The sequence below is a fragment of the Symphodus melops genome, assembly GCF_947650265.1.
Source record: "Symphodus melops genome assembly, chromosome: 1".
Taxonomy (NCBI): Eukaryota; Metazoa; Chordata; class Actinopteri; order Labriformes; family Labridae; genus Symphodus; species Symphodus melops.
This window is the reverse complement of record NC_136691.1, coordinates 42,761,264-42,788,285: the sequence shown is the minus strand read 5'-3', so window position 1 is coordinate 42,788,285 and position 27,022 is coordinate 42,761,264. Positions and strand designations below refer to the sequence as shown.

General features: G+C 38.0%; 2 protein-coding genes across 2 annotated transcripts in view; both read left to right on the top strand.

The window, feature by feature from the left end:
- gltpa (glycolipid transfer protein a) overlaps positions 1–6,690 on the top strand; it is a 7,292-nt gene extending 602 nt beyond the window's left edge. Inside the window, exons 3-6 of the mRNA XM_079343379.1 lie at positions 4,544–4,602; positions 4,699–4,832; positions 4,914–5,064; positions 5,198–6,690. Of these exons, the coding sequence (XP_079199505.1) occupies positions 4,544–4,602; positions 4,699–4,832; positions 4,914–5,064; positions 5,198–5,380 (527 nt within the window). The 3' untranslated portion in view covers positions 5,381–6,690. The remainder of the gene's footprint in view (positions 1–4,543; positions 4,603–4,698; positions 4,833–4,913; positions 5,065–5,197) is intronic.
- Positions 6,691–7,558: 868 nt separating this feature from the next.
- trpv4 (transient receptor potential cation channel, subfamily V, member 4) lies at positions 7,559–22,418 on the top strand. Its single transcript, XM_079352827.1, has 17 exons — positions 7,559–7,768; positions 8,931–9,012; positions 9,667–10,109; positions 10,698–10,873; positions 12,827–12,979; positions 13,645–13,785; positions 16,466–16,764; positions 16,870–17,049; positions 17,174–17,332; positions 17,681–17,773; positions 17,860–17,933; positions 18,273–18,438; positions 18,517–18,583; positions 19,422–19,726; positions 20,300–20,427; positions 20,518–20,630; positions 20,747–22,418. Exons 2-17 carry the CDS (start codon positions 9,004–9,006, stop codon positions 20,845–20,847), a joined length of 2,607 nt encoding a protein of 868 aa, XP_079208953.1. The 5' UTR covers positions 7,559–7,768; positions 8,931–9,003; the 3' UTR covers positions 20,848–22,418.
- Positions 22,419–27,022: the final 4,604 nt, after the last annotated feature.

Below are 27,022 nucleotides of genomic sequence, written 5' to 3'. Positions count from 1 at the left end.
GTGTGGTACAGTGTGTAGGCCTATGTAGTTTACATTCTTGGATATGAAGTTATGTGGAAGTAAATGGAAAAAACTTATTCTCAAATGTCAGCAGCTGCAGAGAAAATTGACACATAGGCTTAAGTTTTGTTAGAGGTGTACAAATCGAAGACACTGACTGAATGATAATAATTTTGATAAAGTAGATTCATAATACTTTAGTCTTATTGTTGGCTTGATATGCAAGAGTGTATGATTGTAGCTGACAGAAGTCCCCTGTCATGGACACTATTTCCCCAGGACTATATTTCTTATGTCGGATTTGTTTACCTTTTGATAGGAACTTGTGAGAAAAATCTGTCACAACACTTGAATCAGGCCTAATGACATGATCTTGCACTTTCCAATTAATACTCTTTTTTTGTTTCTCATTTCTCTCCATCAAGTTTACCACAATCCGTTATCATGCATAATTTAATCCACTGGCCTGGATTTAAAGTTGTGAAAATGGATTAGTATGGTATTGAGTTCCCTATGCCCATTCACTGGCGCCATGGTGCATCAGGGCATCTTTGTGTCGCTTCATTCTGTATTAATATGCCAAAGGCCTTCTTTTGAATTTGCCATGTGAAACCCTTGAGAGGAACCAAGTCTGCTGTCAACATTAAGCTCTTTCTTCCTCTTCCCCATTGTTTTTCCTGACCTAGAAATTTGTTGGCCAACTTTCCTACACATTATTAAAGCCCTGTACGCTCTCATAGTACATCGACACAGGTGTGTTAAATTAGTTTTCTAGACCTTTACAAAAGGGTTGTCTAGACAGATCTTTCTCAGTCCTTTTTTTACCTGTTTTAGCAGGACTTCTCACTATTTTAGGCTATCATACATTATTGACTTCAGTAAACTCCTTGTATTTCTCAACATTAACCTGAGAAGAGGATTGATTAGTCAGAATAATTTGCCAAAAAACAGAAAATCTGGATGCAATGCACGTTTTCTATTACAATAACATATGCTATGTTCTTAAGATTTTAGATTTATTTTGACAGTTTTGTCCTGAACACAGCTACATGTAAAAATTTGCCTATAATAGCACAGTAAAAGTCACCTATTGGCAACAAGTAAGTTAAGTTTTAAGCACATTATTTTTAAATACAACATTGCACAGATTGGCCATAGACCCTCTAAAGTTTGGTCAACTTCTGACCTAGCTTTCAGGAAAAGCCCTTGCAACATATTAATAAAAAAAAGAAAAAAGATTCCATAGAATATTGTCAAGATTTTGCAAAGCGTTTTTTTTTTTTAAAGTTCTTTGGTTAACAAAAGTTTCCATTGAGGTTTCTGAAAATTCACGTTATTATTCATCATGTTGCTATTTTTTTTTCCGAAACTCGCTAATTTCTTGAAACTTTTCAGAATTTTCCACTTGTAATTTCCCAACTTTTTGAAAATGTCTATTCTGATATTTAAATTTTCCATTAATAATTCTTTCAAACAATAGAATACATGAATCCTTTAATGTGACATTTCTGTAAATTTTCCATTTTCCTTTCCAAGTTTCTCAAAGTTTCCATTCAAATTTCCACAAAGTTTACTGAAATATCCCAACACTTGAATTGAAATTCAAGAAAACTTTGATTGAAACCCAAAACAAACATAAAAAAATAAAAAAATAAAATAAAATAGTCTGAAATTCAGACATTTATAATGAAATTTGAAAATACCTGAAATGTTCATTTTACATTTCCTGATATTTGGCATGAAAGGTTACTCTACATTTCTGTTTAAAATTCCCAATATTTCAAAATATTTTCATTGAAAACCAGTAAATGCGTCAAAATTCTACTTCTGTCAGATGCTTTATTTCCATTAAAAATGCTACAAAATTTTAGATGATACATGCAAATTATGAAATTATAATTCACAAGAATTAAAGGGCCTCAGTAAATGACTCAAGAATGGAATGAGAGTCCCTGAAAATTCTATAAAGGTTACCAAAATTATATTGTGGAAATTTGTAGGATTTCTTTAATGAGTCCAAAAATTCCTGAAAATGTTCAATGAAAGTGTACAGTTTCTCCATGTGACTTTGTGAAAATTCCTGTTTCCAGTGTCTGCTAGTTTGTCAATGAAAATGAATTTATTTTCAAACTCTATGTTATCGTTTCCAAACATTTCTAATGTAAAACCACCATCAAAATGGGATGTAGTAAAAGGAGGTACACTTTAAACTCCTATAATGTCAGACAGTAAGATGATTATTCAGAAACAGCATATGTCACAATACATTTTCTGGCGATACATGTTGTTTTCTCAATAGTAATATAATGCAGACACTCATGAGTAGTTTCTTCTGAAAGCACAGGAGCTGAAAGCTGTCTGTTGCATCAGTGAATCCATTGGGCACCCTGTGAGGTCTGGACTCTGCCGACTTATTCTTTACTCTCCTGTTACCAAATAGCCAGGTCCTCTAGTAACCTAATTGAAAGACATCTAAATAATAAACCTGCTGTGTTGAGTCTGTGAAACCAGCAGATCCTTAAAGGCAAATGTTGCTGTTTTAAAATTTTACTTTAAGTGTAACGTTCTCACTTGGTGCAGGTGTGTATTGTTGAACTACTGTACCATGTGACATCCCTGTTGCGTATTAGAATCAGTTAAAATTACAAACACTTCTCAAAAAATCCAGTCTTGATCCAAAGTGCACCATTTATCCGAAAGCTCAGTGTTTAGTCCTTTTCTACATGTACACAACTTGCAAAAATCCGATCTTGTGGTTTCTCATATGCTGATGATACCCAGCTTTTTCTGTCATTTCCTAAAATAGTACTACAGTCCCAATTAAAACATTGGAGACAGCTGTCGCCCCCAACCTTCCTCCACGTGGGTTGCCATGTCGCAGACACGGAAGCTTCTGTGTTTAGCCAGTTCTGCATCAGTCGAGAAAGTCTTCTGTGCGTTAACCTCTCTTTACTTTTCAAAAACATCTTTAAAATTTATCCTATTTCTGCTACGATTCTGGATGTGGAGCTTGATAAACAAAGGCTTTTTAAGCTGAGTAAAATCAGCTACATCCAAACCAGTTTGCTTGCCCGCATCTCCCTGGCAAAACTTGGTGTGTTTGGTGCATTAAACCACTTCCCTTCTCTGATCAAAACAAAAATAAACAAAAAACTTAGAAAACTAAGAACAAAATCATCCACGTGTCACAGAATCTCCTTTCAGAAGATTATCTTTAAAACCAACGTCCTAGATGACCGATGTGGAAGTTTATTTTTTACAACTGGTTGTTGTATTGTTGTCAGAAAACCCAATGATGACATAGTAATGTCATTTTATTATAGATTCAGTAGATATGTTACAAATGTATTATTTTATAACCTTCGCTTACAAAACAGCGTCAAAAAACGCTTACCTAATCTCTCTATGCCACTAGGCTCTGCTAATGAAAGGCCTCTAATCTAAGTGTCACAAAGTGGCCCTAAATCTTATCTCTTGTCTTCTCCTGTCGCCCCCAGTGGAACGAATTATCACCAGTCCATTTAAGCGGAATCCCTTTGCACCTTTAGGAAAAAGCTTAAGACCCAGCCCTTTTATGAACAGCTACACACTTAATGGTATTGATGATGATGATGATGATAATTATAATAATAATGAGGACAATATTTAAGATGTTGCTCACTAGAACTCTCACAAGATGGACATGCTGGATGGTACCATCTGTCCAATTGGACTTAGATCCTTGTTTGTGTTGAACTTACTCTCTGATGTATGTCGCTTTGAACAAAATTAATTATTGTAGATTTGTAGAATTGATCAAGAAAGGTGAAACATAGCTATTTTACCTGGTGTTGTTACCTTTTAGAGTTTACCGTGGATAATTCATAGCTGAGGGAGACAACATAGGACAAAGTATAGTATTGTCTTATTCGCTTGGTCCATCACTTAAATATCAAACATCAATGTGTTTATGAATGTAAGTGGTTGCATCATTTTAGGGTGCAATTGAAAAGCCTGCACGATTAAAGAAAGTTTGAATACATTTTGCATCACTTGATACATATTTTACATTTAACTTTGATATATTTAATTTTGGAAAGCTCAAAGGCTTTCTCTACTGGTTTAGCACTTACCTGTATTGTAAAATATATTCATGTTATTATTTAAGTAATACTTTTAGTATGCCATGTTGTATTCTGAAAGTTATAGCTCCTCTAAATATGAAGAAATGTAATTACTGAAAATGTATTGCATTTCAGTGTTGCTTTAAAATATTGACAAAGCTCATAGATAGATAGATACGTTATTGATCCCGAGGGAAATTCAGGTTCATTGACACTTTTAAAACTTTTTCGTGATTTGAAAATTATTAAGGAAAAAATTGAATCCAACTTAATGTAATGTATGAACATGTGCTTTGAAGTCAGATTCATGTACAAATGCAGTTTTAAGTCTGTTATTTCAGAAGATTGTTGGTCACCAAGGATTGATAGATTATGTTTGCTTGTCATGTGTAGTTTTCACCTTCTTCAATTCCCAGTCACGTTGTAATATTTTTCCTTAGACTGCCTGGGCTCCACTATTTTTGCACCAATCAAGGCTGACATATCTGGAAACATTATAGTAAGTATAGTTCATCATTTATGTGTCCCGAGTTAAATCTGTCAGTTTGATCCTACATTACTAAAGCAGCAAGATGTACTTTTGTTTATTTAAAAGAAAATCAAGGCAGTTTATGATACCAACCCAGCACGGTTCAAGACGCTCCAGCAGATTGTGGAGGCAGAAAAGGAGATGTATGGAGCAGAATGGCCTAAAGTTGGAGCGACGTTGGCTCTTATGTGGCTAAAAAGGTTTGAGAACTGATATATTTCAGCTTTAACATATTTTTGGTCTGCATGTTACTGATTCTCGCTTCTTTTATTGTCAAACAGGGGTCTACGATTTATTCAAGTCTTCCTCCAGAGCTTGGCAGATGGTGAACGAGATGAAAACAACCCAAACCTCATTCGAGTTAATGTCACCAAAGCGTATGAAATCGCCCTGAAAAGGTATCATGGCTGGTTTGTGCAACAGCTCTTCAAGGTAAGTCCTGAGTTTGTTTTTTAATAACAGCTATGTATTAGAGAGAGAGATTTGTGACGTTTAAGTATTAAGTACCACAAAGCATAGTGCACAGAGTTCTATGTATATTGTGCATTTGTGTTTCCTCTTTTAGGCGGCTCTTTTTGCAGCTCCATACAAATCAGATTTCCTCAAAGCCCTCTCTAAAGGTCGAGAAGTCAAAGACGAGGAATGCTTGGAAAAAATACGAAAATTCCTCATTAACTTCACTGCCACAGTCGATGCTATTTATGAGATGTACACAAAGATGAATGCTGATCTAGATTACACAGTGTGACTGCAGGACATTCTCCTTTCCTCCTGTGATCCATTAAGTTTACAGTCATTTACATTTGGTCATTAACATTATTACATGGCTCTCTCCAGGTCAGCAGGAAGTGCACTAGCACTCTGCTGCTTTACATCCATTGTTTGTGCACTTATACTCATCTCTCACTGTTTGACTTTAGAGTAAAGCTGATACAGAATTTAGCTTTGCCTTTTTTTGTTGGTTTGTAAAAGTCTTGATACTTTAGTGCATAAATCTAAAGTACTATTGAGTGATCATACCAGGACTCAAAGGGCTACGTACTCATGTATTTGACGCCAGGAGGGATAAAGTGAGTGAAATTGTAGAATTGTTTAATAAACCATTACATCCCATCAGTACTGTAAAGCTGCATATCAATCTGATATTAAAAGTTCTTATAATAACTATATTAGAGTATTTTATATTAAGATTTTTGTAGCATGCATTTCTGCAACAGATTTTAAAAGAAAACAAATCTCATTAAAATAATATTGGGTTCAGTGTAAAACGCTGCATTCCCGGTGAAAATGGTTCATTCAGAAATTTGAAAACTAACACAACAAGAATTGAAATTTGTGGTTGCAGATGACCTAGCGGTTCAGTCATGCCCCATGTAGTATAGTCCTCACAGGCGGCCCAGGTTCAAGTCTGACCATTTCATTCCCTCTCCCTGGTTTCTTGCACAATCCACTGTCTTATCAAATAAGGACAAAAAGCCCAAAATAAATATTTACAAAATGGAATGTGGAAACACTTTCAACACTTTGGAAAATAAACGTTGTGCTTTTTTACACAGCAATTACAGCGTATTTGTCTATGGGGGGGGGGGGGTTTGTTGTAGTTTTTACTTTTTAACTTTTTTTTTTTTTTTTTACCTTATTCTGAGATTTGTTATACATATAACAATAAATAACCATTTCATCATTTACAGTGAATTCACATTCATACATTTTGTTGCTGTAATCTTGAGCGAGTTGATGTATATCCACAGTTGTTAACCATTGCTAATATTAGAAAACTGTTTGTGCACTTAGCTGAAGGTACAATGTGGGACTAATCCTCATTGTCTAGGAGATACAAAGTGATGCTTCATGACTCGTTGTGGATGTGGATCTTTGAGTTGATGGGTATATCAACCTTGAATAAACCTTGAGGTTATGTCAGTGGCCTTTGGCTCTTCTTTTTCATTGCAGATTCTGAACAGACTGTCTTGTGTATCTTGAAGTTCAAACTATGTTGCAGTGTGTGCATTGTGGAGACAAATACCATAAATTGCAATAAAAATTTACGTAAAGTTGTTTGTTTTGTATTTTTTGAGGACTTCTGGCTGACTTCTGTTTGCTTGGAAAAAGCTACTACATGGAACCACTGAGTTTATCTTGTCACCCAAAAAATGTGAAATACATCAGTTACACTTTTTAGGTACATATACTACACGTATTATGCAAATTTAAACAAATATTCCATAAAACTCAGAGAGAAACACCATGTATTTACTTTAACACATCAGTCAAGTTTACCCATCATGGGTGTTTCAGTTATAGACACTCTTTTAAAATAATGATGAATTAACCAATAGTACATAACAGAAAACTTTTACAACCAAACAGTCATCGAACCAATTGAAATCAAACAACAGATCAGTCATTTTTTTTAATATTAGGCTGCTAAGTAGCCAGAAAGCCCTAGAGCCAGAACAGGTATACCTCCACCATTATCCACATCAGTTAAATGTATTCATTTAATAACCTACAGTCACATCCATTATTTCAAGGTTAATTTAATCATATTTACAAGGAACATTTTAGATGCTGTGGACCACATGTTACTCAATAATTGTTCATGTGTGACGTTACAAGTTTAAGCCCTCAACTCCTCTTTGCGATGAATAAAGGGGCAAATGTTTTTAAAATATCAAGACTTTACTGTCAGTAAATCGCATGATTAGACCATAACTCTTGTGAAGAGATGGTTGTCGCACAAACATGTCAGGTTATTTCTTGAAATATGTTTAAGTCATTACTTTGTTGAAAAAAGGACAAAACTGAAGCCTGATGCAGAAGCACCTAGCGGAGATATCGAGTACCGCATCTAACACATACTCCAAGGTTTGCCAACTCTCAGGAAAGTTTGTGAGCAGCCACTGTGTCCCACCCAAAATTTGAGTGAAAGCCTCCGTTGTTCTGTTGGACTTTACCGGCGCTCGGACACATGAATGAGAAGCACACAGGGATTTAGTTGAAACGGTTTGTGTCTTGTGGCAGCTAAGTCACGGTGAACCAACGACAGACCTTCATACGGGAAGAGGCTGCGGAGGGTTTTATTTATTTATTTATTTATTTATTTTCAGAAAATAGCTCTGAAGATTAGATCAAGGTAAGTGACACCATTTATCTATAGTCTACATGTATTTGACGTGTCAGAAGTCCATTCGTTTAAAATAATAAAGATATTTAAAACTAATTTATTTGTTATTAGTTTAGTATTATTAATTTGATTATTGAACATTTTTGAGGGAAAGTACGCTTGGAAAGATTGTCTTCTTTCATGTTCCTAGTTTTTATTTTTAAACAATGTTTTTGTATCGAAATCTTTCTATCATACTGTTCATATTTGCTTTTATATATATTTCATTTTTTATTATTATTGTTTTTTTTTAACTTAATAGATTTTTTTTACATAGCAGTCATTTGGCAGCCAGCAGATCCTTCACCCCTTTGCTCTGGATAATGTCTCACATCATCAGTGACAGTGTAGGAAGCCAAATCTTTGGGGTTCACAAGGCACTCACATTCAGAAACTTTCAGGAGTGGATTCCCACTTCTTGCTCTGGTAAGGGGATAATAGGTGATCTCTGGGCATTGATATTTAATGATACATTTCCATCTTTCAGGTAGGTTTAATACTCAGTGAGTCCTCTTTGCCCTCAGATACCTCCACCTCACAGCTTAATCCTTCACTCTGTCTGTTAGAAAAGTGTATGAAGGGCAGCCTCTCTTTGTTCCTCTGTGTCTTTTACTATCCAATGCCCGCTGAAGTGTAAAGGCACGATAATCCTGTGTGTTAGACAGGGATGTGAGTCATGCCTGCCCCTCATGGGGACCCCAGCTCCTCTGTTTGTGTTGCTCCTTTGCATTGCAGTCTGGTTTACATTGGTTGTCAGTGTCATGAACAAACTCAGGAAAGGGCGGAGGGACATGTGAGGATGTTCTGCTACATGGATACACATTCCCACACTGCTGTAGTGTGTTAGAAATGATGTGCAGACAAATCATATGAACATTGACTTAAGGCAGGTTGGGTGATTCTGCATGCTAAAGAAAACATATTCTTCTGACCAATGAGAGACCAGACTCACAAACACGTTATTAGTGTTGGCATCTGTTCTTTCCTCTTTTTTTTTTCATACAGCCTACCCCCACCCCAAATGACAGAAATCAAAGAGTTCAGTGTCCCTGGAACTAGGCCGACAGATTCTTTTTTATATACCCTTATGCAGCAATGCAGGTAATCTGTCAAACTTTTTCTGTTTTTACAGGACGCCCTCATGCTTCAGCATCATTTCCAGTCTCACCTGAAGAGGAATTTGGCAAATTACTGTGATATAAGGGATGAATGAGGTACAGAGGGTCCACTGATTACAAATGTACTGTTATCCTTATATGGGCTGTTCAACAGTTATTCTGACAGATGTGTTATTAATTAAAGCTACATTCAAGGTTGCTGATGGGCTAGTGGTTTGGTTGCACCCCATGTTTGGAGGCTTTTGTCTCCCAGCGGTTCAATTTCCCACTTGCTGCTCCTTTCCCTCATTACATTCCCCGCTCTCTCTCACAAGTTTCTTACGCCAGTTTCCACTATCCTATCTAAATGAAGAGAAAAGACAAAACATAAATCTAAGGAGAGCAAGAACAGAAATCGATGTGAACAATGCTATTTCAGAGTTTGGTGGGCTTTGACCAAACAAAGACCAACCCTTCTAACAGCCTCAAAATACATTAAATATAAAGTTAAAGAACATGACATGACAACACATGAAGTATTGAACTATTAACATATTTGACTTTTCAAATGTTTATCTGAAAGGAAATGCATTTGACAATATGTTTCACTCAAATGAAACTCACAGCTTACACAGTGAATGGTAACATAACTCCTGTTTACAAGAAGGCTTTACTCAGTAGTGCATTTTAAAGTTGCCTTCTTATAAAAACAAATTCCTGACTGACTTAAGGTATGTAAAACATGTTTCCTCTTCTTGGTGTTTATTTCAGGGCCGCTCTGCTTTACTCAGGAGGTGCCACCTTGCTTTGTCCAAGGCTGACACCCTCTGCTCTGCTCCTGTTAAAGCTTCTCTTGCTGTGGATAATGGCGGGGCCTCCCAGCCTGAGAGCGATGCCGTGTATCCCCTTTGCGAGATCTCAGACCTGTTTGAGAGCGAGAATGGCTCACCCTTGGCTCAGGACACGAGTCAGACTTCAGCCCAGGAGTTGGTTCAACCAAGCCAACCTGCAGACAGCAGGCAAAACCTGCGCATGAAGTTCCAGGGTGCCTTCAAGAAGGGCATCTCTAATCCTATGGAACTACTGGAATCTAGCATGTATGAGTCAAATGTGGTTCAAGGCCCAAAGAAAGCCCCCATGGACTCGCTTTTTGACTATGGCACCTACAGGAACACCAGCAACCAGAAGAAGCGAAGGAAGAAGCTCCCAAGAGGGTGAGGAGGGCCCTGCTGTCTTTAAACTGATTCATGTGCTTCCAGGTTTTAACTGTATTCTTCCAGACTTCGCAGTTTAAAGCGTCACAGTCTGTTTTAACAGTGGTGATCCGAGACTGGACATTAGGGCTGGTTTGGAAATATGTCGTGAATTGGAAAACCTTATACAACTTCCACTGTGTACAGAGGTGTGTCACAAGAAGAGACACACACACATGAACTGTACATACACAGGCACACAAACACACACACTGTGAACCAAGCAGTGCCTCATTCATTGATGTAACAGTGAGTGTGTTGTTGGTCAGTCTGCAGCCGTTGAGGTAATATTTATGCTGCTCTCAGTTCCTGGCTGCTCTACCTGTCCCTTACACACAGAGTTGTACTTACTGCAGCACTCCAGGGTGTGGCTGATCACTTCACAGATTGTTTGTATTGAACGTCAAGCACATCTTTTTTCTGACAGTGAAATGTAAGAAGAATTTATTAGTGTGAAGGGATTACCAGATTAAGCTGTAATCAGTTTGCATCCAAAAGGGCTTGAAAAAAAAAAAACTAACAACATGTCATGCTTTTGTATCTTCTTAGTAAAACTGAAACATCCTGTGATGATGCTCAAAGCCTGGAGCCGCCAAAAGTAATGAAAATCTTTAACCGCTCTCTCCTCTTTGACTGCGTGTCACGTGGAGACACTGAGGCTCTGAATGGTTTGTTGGAATACCTGCAGAGCCACGAGAAGAGGTTGACAGATGAGGACTTCAGAGGTGAGAATAAAATATGAAGCTTCACTTGATCGGCTGAACTTTATTTGTGTCTCTCTAAATCAGCAGACTAAAAGGGAACATCGAGTAGACTTGTGTTTGGTGAGATTGTCCATTATTTGGTGCAGTAAACACAACTTTTATTTTCAGTATTTCATGAAGTTACTGGTAGTACACTTGCGTCTCAACTCAGCCTTAGCCTCAATAGCTTTACCTCAGCCTCATCTTTTGACGTGTTGAGCTTTGACCTTTTGTTTCCTCCTCGCCTCTCTTTCTGCTGTTCCTTTCACTCAGAGGATGTGAAAAGGTGGAGTCATGTTAGAGTCTTTGTCCTGCCAGAGGCTGGCCCGAGGAGGCTTCCTGTGTGTCTGAGAAGTTTCTTTTAGGTTTATAACAAGTAGCAGAGAGAAATCACAGCAGACTGTGAACTCTTTCAAAGATCTGGGCTAAACAGACTATTTTGAAAATGATATACTAAAAATAATGAGGGGCTTGATCGACCTCTTTACAGTTTGATCTCATTATTTGTTAAAAGTAATGGCACTTTATTAAGTAAGCTTGGATAAATAAATAATTAGTTACAAATGTTAGCTACAATTAAAATAACTTTTTTTTATTCTAGTTTGAGTCAAATAGACTCTTTAAGTAGTGAGAGGAAAATAAGAGTTCAAATAAAAATACTGCTGAAAGTCAGGAATGAACAATGTTTCGCTGAAAGTCATTGATACAGACTTAACACCTTAAACTAAAGCTATGGGTGCACCTCACTGGTTATAAATCAGTTAAGCGCAAGAATAAACACTAAAAACTGTTATCTTAAAGTAAAAGAGAGAGAGCGTTCAAACTGCTCCATAAAAGTAACAAACACTTAGAGCACTGAATAAAGAGTAGCTCAAATCAAAGTATAACAGTTTCTAAATACATAGATACTAGACTGTATAGATTCAGATGTGGGCCCAAATATGTCAAACTAATAAATGTTAATCTCAGTACAATTTATAAGGTTGGAAACGTTGCAATGACCATTTAATTTAAAAACCAGATGCATGGAGTGCTGCATGGGTGTTGAAAAATATTCTGGTAATTAGTCTTTCTGGTGCTCTTCAGTTCAGGCATCCAACTTAGAAGCTTTTGAAAAAGTCGGAGGCACTCAGAGGGTTAAGTATAAAAAGCCTTTAATTCATCTGGGCTAAAACATGGCAACATGTTTCAGCCACATAGGCCTATATGGCTGTTTTTATGAACTTTTAGCCCAGATTAATTAAAGGCTTTTTCTACTTAATCCTCTGAGTGCCTCCGACTTTTTAAAAACCATTTCATTAATTTTGTGTTTGTCATTAAACTTGAACATTTGTTTGCTAACCCCATGAAAACATTAATGAAATGGTTAGCTGAAAAAAAGGATCACCTATGATGTTGCAGTTTGTGTGAAAAAAACACATCTACAGCATAAACCAGTGGTGTCCAAACTTTTTTCCTTGCGGGCCAAAATTGTCACGTTAGAATCGCTCACGGGCCACAGGGTTTTTTTTGTTTGTTTTTTTAAATATTGGAAGGAACTTTTTGTATTTTGACCACTTCAAAAGATAATGTAAATACACAATAACTAATTGCAGTGGGAAACTGTTGTGTTCTAATTTTTTGGAAAGAATAGTCAGGCTTTTATAGGTCTCCCTCGCTAAGATGAAAAAGAAAAAAAGAACGAAATATGCCATCTGATGAGGCCTGGGGCCAAAATCTTCTGATTCTTCGATTTGAAGTCAAGGGCCACAAAAAATCCACTCAAGGGCCACAAATGGCCCCCGGGCCGCACTTTGGACACCCCTGGCATAAACGTATATTCAAGTTAATAAAAGTTTAAAGTTGTAACTGAACATAGCGGTAACTTCATTGGTAGTTGTATACATTAAAAACAAGGTTTCTTATCCTTAAAAGATTGTTTTTTGATGTCATCAGAGCCATCCACGGGGAAGACCTGTCTGCCCAAAGCCCTGTTGAACCTTTACGGAGGGCAGAATGACACCATCCCTGTGCTGATGGATATCGCAGAGAAGACTGGAAACCTCAGAGAGTTTATAAACACACCTTTCAGGGACGTCTATTACAGAGGTATTTATTAGCACAATAATAAAAGCAATATAGTTAAATTAAACATAATTGTATTTTTTGACACATAAATCTATCCCTTTATTTTATACTGAGTGTCAGCTGGCGGACACAGGAGTGTTGTGTTTAGGGTTACTGTTGCTTCTCTGGCTGATGCAGGTGAGGCCCCGTTTTGGGGAAAAGTACAGGAACCATTTATGGCTCTGTAAATGACAGGATCCAGAACTTAATTGTTTGACTCTCAACCCTAACACTGTTGTGAAGAAACATATAAGGACTTATTTTCACTATAAAAACTTTTGTAAGAGAAACTGTGATTCTGCTTTACCTTGTTTTCTCATTAACTCGCTTTGTTGCCTTTTACTTCATTTGTGCAGTTTTCAATGTGGTGGTTAGTTTTAAAAGAACCTACTTTGCTCGTTGAGGAAACTATTTTTATGTGACGTCATAAAAATGTTTTAAGGGCGAGGTTGTTTTTTTCGCCCATAGAAACATTGCAATTAAAGTTTCTAAAGCCCCTTATAGATTTTAGTCTGTTTTAATGACTCCCATCCCCAAGCTCATACTGCAGCACCAGTTCTTCAAAACAAAGAAAATATAAAAGCCACTAAACAGTATTATAATAGCTCAAACTTTCTGTTTTGTTGTGTTCATTTTTGTCTTATCAGGCCAGACAGCACTTCACATTGCTATAGAGCGCCGTTGTAAGCAGTATGTGGAGCTGCTGGTGGAGCTGGGAGCTGATGTTCACGCTCAGGCGAGGGGACGCTTTTTCCAGCCACGAAATGAAGGGGGCTACTTCTACTTTGGTAATGACCTTTGTCAGCACATTCATTTGTCCAGAAACAGGAAAGCTCATTGTTCCTCTGTGTTCTGTGTTTAGCAAACCTTGTACTTTTACATTATTAGATTAACCAAATATTAATAATGACAATAATAACTTTATTTATGAAGCACCTTTGAAACAGATTTTGACAGACAATCCAAAGTCAGAAACTCAGTAAACAACAGAACAAATATAAAAAGTCAGGCCAAATAGTCAATACAATTTAAACAAATGGCAAAAACAAAGACGTGATTAAAAGAATAAAAGTAGTAACAGTTACACAAGCATTAATGATCATAAGATGGTTAAAGATTATGAGAGGAAGAAAAAGGCGTCATCACATAGAGAAAAAACAAACAAAATAAAGGTAAAAACATGTGTAAAAGATATATTAGTATTTATGTATAAGTAATAAAGGAAAGTGAATGCAAAACATCAAAAGAAGGAATAAGAACAGATACAATGATGAAGAGAAATAAAAAGAATTAAAAAAAAAAACATTACATTAAAAAAATCATTTAAGAAGGTGAGTCTGTAAAGGTGAGTTACTGTATAAGAAGTAATTGAAAAGAAGTAATTGATTCTGACACGCCTTGTCTCAGGAAGGTTTTTCCAAAGTCCCAGACATTTCAGAAATGTAATTCGGTGCAAGACCAAGAAGAGTGTTAAAAGTGAAAAGTCAAATCTTAAAAACAATTCTAAAAGTGACAAGGAGCTAGTGGAGGGAAGCAAGGATAGGAGTGATGTGTTGTTGTCTGTTTAACCCAGTAAGAAGCCTTGCTGCTGCGTTCCAGTTGGAGGCAGGAGATACATTTTTAAGTGACACAGAAGCAGGGAGTTGCAGTAGTCAGGGCGAGAAATGAACAGTGAATTAATAACTTTATCAAGGTCAGCAGGGGGCAGAATTGATTTGATTTTGGAAACAAATCTTATGTGGATGAAACAGGACTGGAGGACTTGATGTGTTCTTCAAAAAGCAATCCTACATATTGAAGAGGATAATTTCAGATTTTGACTAATGTAATTGTAGAATACTTTGGGCCATCCGACTTTCAACCTCCTTGAGACAGTTTATAACAGCGGCGAGACTTTTTCAGTTACCATGGCTTTGCGGATGGTTTATCTGTGTGTTGTTGAAATATTATTAGAAGGAGAGGTTACAGCGGTAGATATTGTTGCCAAGATGGAGAATTTACATTTCAATTTAAAGCGGACTTAAAATAGAACAGAGCATGGGAGGTGGAGGTTGAGTGGTTACCCTGTTCAGCGCTTTGAGCCTCTAAAAGCACTATATAAATGTAAAATATTATTATTATTATTATTATTTTAAACCAATTAAGTGCAGCGCCCTAGACAGTCGCACCAAGAGTTTGAAAACTGTTCCTGTATTTTCTTCCTCATATGCTGATAATAACATGGTGTGTTTGTGGTTTCTAAGGCTTCATGCTTCACTATTTCATTTCCACACTTGCGTAGCTCAGAAGTGATGTGTTCTGCAGAAGCTGGAATCATAAAACAGTTCTGGCCTTTTACATAGACTTGGCAGAGAAACATCTGTACCATGGTCAGATTGAGCAAAATTAGATCCAACCTTTCTCCTTATTGTCACGTTGCAGGCCTCGGCTAACAAAACACAGTCAGGATACAGATGTGGTCCAGGGGTGAAGTCCAGTGTGCACACAAATGTCTTTTTGAAGCATGGTACGAGAAACCTTCATTAGTGGTGCTCCAAAAACACATGAAGGGAAAACCATGATGTCATATTTGAATAAGAAGTGTTCCGTCAAAGGTGTTAGTATTCTGCAGTGAAGAAAGAAAACCTCCTCCACAGACCCTCCTCTGGGCAGGACTTCACTGACCTGTCAGAGAATATAAACAAATCAGGGCCTGTAAAGCTTTCTCAACACTGCCCTCTGCTGGTGCCGGTGAAGTGGCATCTTAAAATATTGTCACATGTGATGCCCAGAGAGAAAATGGTTTGTACTTATAACAACCTTATGATGATATGTAGCAAATGTGATTTATTTTCGTGTAATTCTCAAAAAAACACTGAGAGAAGGTAGACATGGTTTGTTATGGACTCTGTTTTATTTTTGACCTTACCTAATTTCGAGAACACTTCATTTGATAACATTCATGCGTTATATTCCTCACTCATCACAGAGAAGATGATTTCTATTTGCACTTAGCAAGCTTGTCATTCCCAAATCCCAGCGTGTCCGGGCACAGTGTGTGTAATTTGCTGCGGAGCTTTGCAGCGAGGTGAACAGGAACCTGGCAGGGCTGACGGCTAATGGGATTTAGACTCACGCTAACACTCTGCATGCACCCGTGCAAATCCATGAAGAGGAGCGTTTCTATGTGAGGTGACAAAGTAATCTGTCACCCATGGCAACGGCTCATTTTCAGCATCTGCTTTTGGCACTCTGGCCCCATTGCGCCCCTCCTTCAAACAACTGCTAATTGTGCTGTTTTCATAGCGGGGATTTAAGTCAAATCTTTGATCCATGTTTAGTATGCTTTGCAAAAACATACAGACACCAGCTACAGTTCTTAATTAACCCTCCTGTTGATTTGCTTATATTTAATCTAAAATACAATTCCCCTTAATCTCCCATGAATTCAGTATGAAGTGAGTGCTCTCCATTTCTCTCTTTGTGCAGGTGAGCTGCCTCTCTCCCTGGCTGCATGCACTAACCAGCCTGACATTGTGCACTACCTGACTGAGAATCCACACAAAAAGGCTGACCTTCGACGCCAGGATACACGTGGAAACACAGTGCTGCATGCCCTGGTGCACATCGCAGACAACACCAAGGACAACACACGCTTCCTCACAAAGATGTACGACCTGCTGCTCATCAAAAGTGCCAAGTTGTACCCAGACTGCAGCCTGGAGACTGTGCTCAACAACGACGGCATGTCACCTCTCATGATGGCCGCCAAGCTGGGCAAGATAGGGGTGAGGAAATTGAACAGGAAAAACAAATGTTCTCATCAATTCCTTACTATGGGTTATAAGACTTTTAAGTTCAGATCACAGATCAGCTTCTCCTTGTTCTTTCAGGTTTTCCAGCACATTATCAGACGTGAGATCAAAGATGAGGAAGCTCGTCATTTGTCACGGAAGTTCAAGGATTGGGCTTACGGGCCCGTGTACTCGTCCCTCTATGATCTGTCATCTCTGGATACTTGTGGAGAGGAACCATCGGTGCTGGAAATCCTCGTTTACAACAGTCGTAATGAGGTACATAAATAATTTTTGCTTTAAAGTTAGTTTGTTTTACATGACAAATAAAGCATTGTGTTGTTTAAAAACCAGGGGGTTTTATTTTTAAATTTTTCTCTCATTTATCTGTTCCTGTTGTCAGAATCGCCACGAGATGCTGGCTGTGGAGCCCATCAATGAGCTGCTGAGGGCTAAATGGCAGAAGTTTGCTGCTGTCACCTTTTACATCAGTGTGGTGTCCTACCTTATCACCATGATCATCTTCACTCTAGTGGCTTATTACCACCCAACACAGGGAACAGTAGGTGTCAACTAAATGAAGACACTTAGATGTGTGGCATGCTTTGGATTAGATCAATAATTACTGATGGGAAAACAGTGAAAACGTTTTTGCAAAACGTCAACATGAATATTTGCTTATCAAGTTAAAAATGTAAACTTCTGTTTTTGTTATAGGCATTAAATACATTAATTATCTTAAAACAGTTCAACACATTGTGGCAGCAGAATGAAAAGTAGCAAACGTATTCAGAATTTTCAACTTTAACTGCATTTTATCAAAGGAGTAATTCAAAGTTTAAAAAAATACCTGTATCAGCTTTTCTACCAATCCGATTGAAATGAATATCACCCTCTTGTGTCCTTCCAGCCTCCGTACACCTACACAACGTCCACTGATTACCTGCGTATGGTGGGTGAGATTATCACCTTGGCATCAGGAATTTTCTTCTTCCTCACCAATGTGAGTCAGTTCAAGCTGAGGCCTTAAAGTTAAACTAACCTGTATTTTTGTTCTAATTGTACAAATACGTCCCCTGCTCTTTGCAGATTAAGGACCTCTTCTTGAAGAAGTGCCCTGGAGTGAAGTCTTTATTCATTGATGGATCTTTTCAACTGCTGTAGTGAGTCTCTGTCCTTGCGCATCCTTTTCGTTGCCTCGTCTTTAGCTTCTTCTGACTTTTAATTGAGGCACATTTTAATTAAGTCATCTAATTAATTCCTAGACCTCCTCCCTGGCATGTTTTATAGTTTACAACTCTAATTAAACACAATATAAACAAAGAGCAGAGATTGCCAAGTAACTCTATGAACCATGTTGATGTAAATCATTAGCAACAGGGCTGTAATGTCTGCACTCTGGTAAGAATGCCAGCAGTCATGTCTTCATGCTTTCATGTATTGCCTCTGTGTCACAGACTTTCTTTATATGGAAAAACCTTTTTGTTCTCTGTCTTCTCTAGCTTCATCTACTCAGTGCTGATTATGGTCACTGCTGTTCTCTACCTGTCTGGCATCGAGGCCTATGTGTCTGTGATGGTGTTTGCACTCGTCCTGGGCTGGATGAACACGCTTTACTTCACCAGAGGCCTGAAGCTCACTGGAACTTACAGCATCATGATACAAAAGGTTAAATACTAGAGTTACAGCTACTTTCAACAGCACCATTCAATTTTGCTTAATGTTAATTGTATTTTTGCTTCTCAGATTCTGTTTAAAGACCTTTTCAGATTTCTGCTGGTGTATGTGCTCTTTATGATTGGATATGCATCAGGTAGGTTCAACAAATGGTTCCATGTGCTTGGACAGATTTGGAAATGTTTTGTAAATAACTCTCTCAAAACTGCCAGATAACATAAAGATGAAGCTAACATTACAGCTGAGAAATATTTTGCTAAGGTAGCTGAAAGAAAACAGGATGTTTCTCCTGTTCCTAGTTTTTACACAAAATAAATCTAATTAAGAAGCTGCTTTTTAAGCTAAATGGGTATTTCCCTCTGTCTCCAGTGTTATGTTAAGTTAAGCACACTAATCATATAACCATAAGCTAACAGTAAGTGGCTCATTTTTCACAAGGCTAACCTGGGAGCTGCCTGGCTCTGTCAAAAGGAAAATGGAGTTTATACCAGAACCTGTAGAGTTGACTTCTTAGACTTTTTTGATTTTATTTTTATATATACAATCTATACAAAAAGTAACATAGTTGATCTTTTTAATTGCCAAGTCGGTTTTTAGGTTGATCTGAATATTTCTTGTTTTCAGTCTTTTGGCAAAGAAAGAAAGAAAGAAAGAAAGAAAGAAAGAAAGAAAGAAAGAAAGAAAGAAAGAAAGAAAGAAAGAAAGAAAGAAAGAAAGAAAGATAGATAGATAGATAGATAGATAGATAGATAGATAGATAGATAGATAGATAGATAGATAGATAGATAGATAGATAGATAGATAGATAGATAGATAGATAGATAGAAGTACTTGTACATACTTCATTATGAAGCTAGCAATGTGCTAGCTAAAGCATTCATAACACAAGACAGCAAAGAAGTACATTTTCCACTAGTTTTCCTAATTCTTTAGATGCTCACAGACACATAACATCCTCTGTTTCCACACCACAGCCCTGGTGTCCCTGCTGACAGTCTGTCCTCCACCGGGCTCAGACTGTGGTGGAGATTGCCCAACCTACCCCAAGTGCAGGGACCCAGACACCTTCAGTAACTTCTTATTGGACCTTTTTAAGTTGACCATTGGGATGGGAGAACTCGACATGATCGACAGTGCACAGTATCCTGCAGTCTTCCTCATCCTGTTGGTTACCTACATCATTCTCACGTTTGTGCTCCTGCTCAACATGTTGATTGCCTTGATGGGCGAGACGGTTGGACAGGTCTCCAAGGAAAGCAAAAAGATCTGGAAGCTTCAGGTAAGCTTGAAAATACTTTTAGTGGTGAACAAGGTCCATTAAAGTTGAAAATGTACCTAATGCTTATAGTGCAAATTAGGAAAAAACACATTTTATATCTTCCTCGTGTTTTGTCGAGCATGCAGAGTTTAAAAAGCTACAGATTCTTAAATAACTCCCCTGGAAAATGTTTACCCCTACTGACAGCAGACAAAACACATTTTGTCTGTGGTGCTTATAATTAAATAACAAACAACCCAAAATCAGCATGGTCAAATTTCGCAGGTTCAATGTTATTTGCAAATGCTATTTTTAGATTTTGATGACACTATACTAATATTTTCCAGCTGACACAAAACAAAAAGTAGCCTAGCCTGAAACTGAACCTAATTGAAAATGCAATCAGTTCAATTAAAACGTATAAGGTAGTTCCCCTTGTGTCACCTTATGTCTATCTATACATTTCCATGATTACATTTAGTCTTAAAGTTATTTGTGGATGGATGACGAAACATCAAAGACATAAGGAATGACATCTTCTGAATGGAAGCGTTATCAAAATTATTCAGACATGTTTGCATTGTGAATCCACAGTGGGCGACGACCATCTTGGACATCGAGCGTTCTTTCCCAGTCTGCCTTCGAAAGTCTTTTCGAGCTGGGGAGATGGTGACGGTGGGAAAGAACTGTGACGGCACACCTGACAGACGCTGGTGCTTTAGGTGTTTTGCATAAGTCACTATCACAATCACTCAGCACATTTTGACACTTCAAAGAAGACGGTCAATCCTAACATTATCTTGTTTTATCAGGGTGGATGAAGTGAACTGGTGCCACTGGAATCAGAACCTTGCGATAATAAATGAGGATCCTGGAAAGAATGAGACGTGCCAAGCCAAGCAGAGCATCAGAGCCTTGAGGAGAGGTGAGATTCTTGCTGGGCTCTCATGAATACATTCATACACAAAATTCATGTGGAGCACATTTGAGTATTCTTAGAGATAAAAGAAAATCCATCACCTTTTTTTTATCCCCATCCAGACCGCTGGTCTACAGTGGTCCCCCGGGCGGTGGAGTTAAGTAAGGGTCCACAGAGTCGTGATCTGGTGGTAGAGATGGAGCCACTGACTTCCAGGCACTGATATTGTCCTTTTTATGATGAAGCAGCGGAAACGTCAGAAGGATCACTCTGCAGGGGACTATTTGGCCAATAAATGTACTGCTTTGCACAAATCTCAGTCATGTACCTTTTGTTCAGAGAAAGTGTATTAACTATTATAGTTAGACTGTCTGTGTTAAAGGAACATAGACACCCTGGATTTATAATGACAATTTTATTTTTAAAGTAACAGCTACAATTTGCCCTTAATACAGTAAATAATATAGACCCTTAGTAAGAATAAAGAACCAGTAGTGCTGTATTTTGGTCATTTTTACATGTGGTAAAATAATCAAAAATCCTGAAACTATACCTCTGTATTTCAGACACCAGTGACTGATAACTCAGGGATTTCAAAGAGTAAAAAAATCATTCAGCATTCCAAGGCTCAATCAAGCCTTAAAGAAAACAGAATCATTAGTTTTCTGTTTTCAAGAGGAAGCTAATTACTGTATGATTGCATTTGCAGTTTTACCGAAAGCTTTTATAGAAGCGCTATTCAGAGAATTAGAAGCAAAGAGGGATATGACTTCAAGAAAACATTGCAATATATATTCATAGACCTTTAGAAAGAAATCAGCTTTGATTTGCTCGCTAAGGATTATTTTAAACCATTATTTAAATGTTTATGGATTTCAGTGTATAGAAAAATAACATTTGTATGAAGTATTTTTCTTCTTCATTTATTTCTCTGTATTAATTAATAGTTTCAAAACTACGACTGCCAGCTGAGGCAGCATAGCTTTCATTTGAACTGAAACAATGCACTATGACAATTTGTGATGTGTGCATTATTATACGAACACAAAGACATTGTTCTGAACAAGATGGGCATGATGAGCAGGTTAGAGTTGTCAAGCAAATGTGCAAATGCCAGACAATAGCCTTCCGTGTTATAGTTTGTCTTTGAATTTCCACAGTTATTGTTCCTTTGCAGCTGGGGTATTTGCATAATCAACTCTTAGGCCTCCCCATTATGTGCCTTCCCCTATTTGCTGCATTGTTTTCTTTGCAATTGGCTCTTTGCCCTATATAGCATCTTGTTTATGCACAACTACTGTATGTATGTACGTGTCTATGTTATTGTGCTGCATGAGGGGGTTTGATTAAGAAAAGATAAACCCCACAGTTCATCCTCAGTATATGATTCATGACTGTTGAAGGTCACAAGCTATTGTTCAGTATGTTTACAATGCTTTTATAGAGACAAATGTCTATAGATTTTTATATTGTGTGTACATTGCTGCACAGAACAATAAAGACTGAAAGCCATCACTACATGCATTTATATAACATTTGCTATATAATCCTTTTTTATGAGGAAGTTTTCTCTCCTATTCTGAAGTGTTTCATAGACTTTATTTATCCTTTAATATATTTTTTTGTCAAGAAGAAAATAGTTACATTTTATTAAAATTGTATGATTTTGCCATCAAGAGATAAGGAATATTTGTGACACGAATGCCTCATATTAAAAAGTACAACTTTTTGGATTTGCAATTTCTAGATTCAGTTTTTTTTAAAATATATAAATATATATTATTAATGTTGAAATCTGCTCTGATTTAATTTGTTTTCAACAAGAAGAGATGTAAGTTTACTTGGATAAACCATCTTCTTTCTCCATTTATGTTCATATCTCATCACAATATTCCTATTCTTTTACTCTTTTGAAACCCAAATTTTATGTAACATTAACAAATATTTTATGTGGCTTTACTAATTGGCAAGACCACCTATCATCTTTCCCAGGTAGCTTTGATGACATCACAGGTGTTAAATGATTTCAAAAACGCATTACAGGGATTGTGAGATATTTCCAGCCCTCTTCTGTTAACTGTCATGAATAGTTCCTTCTCTGGCCTGCTGGTGGCAGCAGAGCTCCGGGTTCCTCTGCTGTTCTGCATGTGGAGTTCCTTTAAGAAGACGTGCGTGAGCTGTGATTTCTCAAGCATTGTAGAACACACATATATTCTAATATAAAGCCATACATATTGTAATGCTTGAGCTAAATGTTATAACTACAATAGGTGATAGTTTTATTTATGAAGTGTTTTCTTTCTTTCTTTCTTTTTTTTAACTCCTGCAAACTTGACCTCCAACTAACACCTGGTCTGTAATTAAGGGCTTGTGCCTTCCTAATGAAACCACAACCTGGCAACAGTTTTCAAACTGCTTCATTTCCTGGCAACTTTCATCATTACACTGCATCTTTCCTTTTCATCTTTTAAATGTCACAGTGCTGGTTTTTACTCACGATAACTGGGCCTCACCTCTCACCTCCTCTTCCTCCCCCTTTCTGAGGTGGGCAGTGCTGAAGGACACATGGAATCTCTCAGCACCTCAGAGAAGAAGCTAATCCTCTTTGCCCCAACTTTAACTGGGCCACTAATCCTCCAGGTTTATCTAAGCAGTGAGCACCTAGAGCTACTGACAACTTGGCCTGCCCTCCTCCCTGCAGCCTGTTAAGTAGGGCAGGGCTCGGTCCTGCAAGTGTCACTGTCAGCAACTCTGGAACCGCACGCTTTGCACAGGAAGTGTAAGCTGTTAACAAAATGGCTCACTAGCTTGCATCATGCGTATGTGTGCTCACTGCTACAAAAGTGTCTAAACAAATCAAGTGACAGCCAAGCAGGCTCATGTTGTAACAGCTCTCATTTAGTAGCCACACACGAGGGAAAGTTGACAGCCTCAGCCAAAGGTCTTTGGTAAAGTAACTAGCTTAGATATTGGCAGAACAAATTGTTCAGCTATTGTCCATCCTGTTTAGCTTTAAAGTGTTTAGGCTGATGAGTCTCAAGCGGATACTAGACCGACAACTCATTCTTTATACACTTAACAACTCTCCAGACTGTCTGATGGCTTAAAGTGCAACATTTATTGTCTGCCTGGGTTCCAGCAGCCATATACAAAGAACCTCCTTAGATAATGGTCATACTCTCATTTAACCAAATTATAAAGGAAAAGAGGAGAGTTACGGATCTCCAGGCTGAAAGAGAACAGATATAACTCACAGAGCAGGTTGAAGCTGATGCTAATTTTTCTTCCCTTGATATAATTCCTTAAAATTCCTTCCATCATCCCTAGTGAAATATTTCACTGAGGTGTGGTATTTCTAACTGGAATGAGCAATCACTGGAAGCACTGGGAGATGAGGAGCAGGAGACATATTGGTGAGGTTGCTTGTAAGATGACCTTTCAGTGTGTCTGAGATGAAACGAGGACGTTGAAACCAAAATGATTCAGAGTGTCTAAACTGACAGGCAAGGGCACTCAGCATAGGTCTGGCCTGCTGCTGCCAGGCCTCTGTAGGCATCGCTCATGATTCATATTGTGAGATTGCAACAGACTCAATGTGGCGTGCAGGTGAATGAGTTTTGCTAATAAGAGAAGCATTTCTGCTCCACAGCGCTCTTTTTCTGTGTGAGCGAGCGTGGATGAAATCAGTGTGCAGTCTCCCAGTAGCACACGCTCTGATGGAGGCGGCTGGCTCATCAGTCTATGGTTTATCTGATGTTTTAGGTGGGTGGAGAGGTGGAGAATGAGGAGAGAAAAAAGGGGGTAATGTAATTCTTAGGTACCTGTGTTATTAAACATTTAGACTGGGTGAATGTTGTGGTCTTTAATCTTGAATTCAATGGCTTCCAACTGCTTTATATTCAAATGTTGACTATAAAAAGTTAAATCATTAATTGAATTAATCTCAAACACACTATATCTATTTGTTGATTTTATGTCTTTTTCACTATAGGGCGTTAGGATTAAAGGGCTGGAAGCTGCACAAAGTGCCAAAAATCTGTGCTGAACTGTGATTTGTGGTGAATTAGGTTTAATCTACATGACAATGCTGTGACAAACTGTTTAAAAAGTGCCATAGTCTTTCTTTGGATTTATGACTACATGTATCCAATCCCAATGAGCACCTCAAACTTTGTAATCAATGAGGGTCTCCTTTCTTTGAATTCTTGGAAAACAAGCGTTATTAGAAAATGATATATCCCCTTGAGACAGGGCTTGAAAGTCCAGGATTATAGGAAGGACACTTCGTCTTTGCCACTTCAGTAAATTGCATGTAAAGAGATTTAGCCTTTGCCTCTGCTTAAGAAAAGTTTCTCCAAGTCATGCTCTAGGAGAAATGTCAATCATTCTTACAGTAGGAAGTGTACTTCCCTTTTTCTAGCTCCTATGATCGTTTCATTTAACAAAGGTGAGGTTGTTCCCAAAAAAACAGTTTGAAAGTCACATCTTTATATCAGTTGATGTGTTGCAGAGGGGAAAAAGGTCACGCAAACAACAGGATTGAGGGAGCCGGCATATGGCGCTGATGTGCAAAGTGCCTCCCAAGACTAATATGCTTACCTTCATTACTGTAAAGTCTCATCCAAAGTCTCGCAAATTAATGTTAAAGATAAGGAGACAGCAGAGGAAAAAAGAAAGGAGGAAAGTGTTCGACTACAGATGATTATAGCAACAAGGCAGGCATGGAAGTCATCTTCTTTATTTACTTCCGTCAAACAATAATACATAAGAGAGGAGAGGTCAAATGAAAACCAACCATCTACATTAAAATAAAGAAATTTCAGTCCTGAGATTGACAAAAGCAGGGAACAGACAAAATATCTCATGTGGTTGTTGGGATGGTAGGGGGGGACAGTGGCAGTTTGAGCAAATTGAAGATGATGGTAGAGGGGAGATTAGGGGGAGATTGCAGAACTGCAGAGGGGGGAAAGGTAAGCAATCACTGGGATGCTTGGCTGTAGGCACATTCAAAAGTTGAAAACCCCACGACTAAAGGATTTTGCAGCTTTTTTATATTCGGAATTCTTATTTTGAAATCTAAGACTCAAATATTATCATTAAAAAAGCAAGGTATTCTTTACATTTTTTCATCCTGAGGAGACAAAATCATTTTTTAAACATAAATACAACACTGCAGGGAGAACAATAAGAGAGACGCTTTATAGATTTCCCATTTCCATATATATGATTTTCTCAAGGTTGCGGCACCCTCAGACTTTGGCAGCGTTGGTGCATTTGAGATCATTCAGGAGAAAAAAAAACAGCCCTGTTCATCCACAGAACATTCTGAGAGCCACACAAACACAGAAAAAGAAACAGGAAGAAAAAAAGAGCAAAATCCCCAGACTTTTGTGTTTAGATTGGATACAGCAATAAACCCAGCACATTAACGAAATGAATATTTGGAGGCCATAAGCTTTTTCAGCCAAATATATATAGTTGTAGTTGTGATGCTGAAGAAAAAAACAAGTTGTAAGCTCTGGTAAATACCGCACAGAGTTTTTATAAAGTTTTATATAGGCTCTTAGGCTGCAACTGTTAATAATACAATCGTCAAATGTTTCTGAAATATTTTTTTATTTTGTTTTATAATTAATTAGCACTTGGTACTCACATGCATCCCGTCTAGATTTTATCCACTAAAGAGAGAAATAATTTGCTTTTAACAACACGGTGCATCACAACTCTGAGGCTGCTGGATAACTCTCCAAGCCTTCTCAACACCATCTGTGTTATTGATTAAAGTATTTTCTTGCTATGTGGAGCCAAACAGAGAGGACTTTATCTGCTGCAGACGCTGAGGAGGGATGCTGGGAAGGACTCTGATTTGAGAGCCCCAGGGGCCCAAGGGCAGCCAGGGGACAGGACTGAGGTTGACCAAAGCACAGAGTAAAAGACGTAAGCCCTCCCATCTGCCCCCCACCCCCCGCGTCATCTGTAGGTTAGAGAAGCAGCGCCAGGACTGTGCAGAGCGAGCAGCTGCCTTTATTTTCTCTGTCCCTCCCTTCCCCTCCCTGTGTTGTGAATGTGAGAGAGCTGACCCCACTCTGAACGAGCCTGTCTGCTCCCCTTCCTCTCCATCGTATTTAAGGTGCATAATATGCCACCAGACCTTTTGCACTGGGTAAAGGTCCTCATGGACTTATTGGGATTTACTAAGGGATTTTTACAACCAGCATAAGTCAATTTCCCTCCACTTTGCCCTCAGGCTATCCTGCTGAGCGTCTCTGCGCCCTTGAAAATGTGTTAATAGTCGATGGTGTGTAGCCACAGAGATAACTTATAGATCGAAATGTCCTCCTCCAGAATAGGTTTAGAAGGAGTAATTTATCATTTCCTGGGCAACATAATTTTAATTA

Bases quoted from the DNA above. Each gene is read 5' to 3' on its own strand.
- trpv4 (XM_079352827.1), top strand. The intron at 17,333-17,680 runs GTAGGTGTCAAC...GTGTCCTTCCAG, and splicing joins ACCACCCAACACAGGGAACA to CCTCCGTACACCTACACAAC. The intron at 17,774-17,859 runs GTGAGTCAGTTC...TGCTCTTTGCAG, and splicing joins TTTTCTTCTTCCTCACCAAT to ATTAAGGACCTCTTCTTGAA.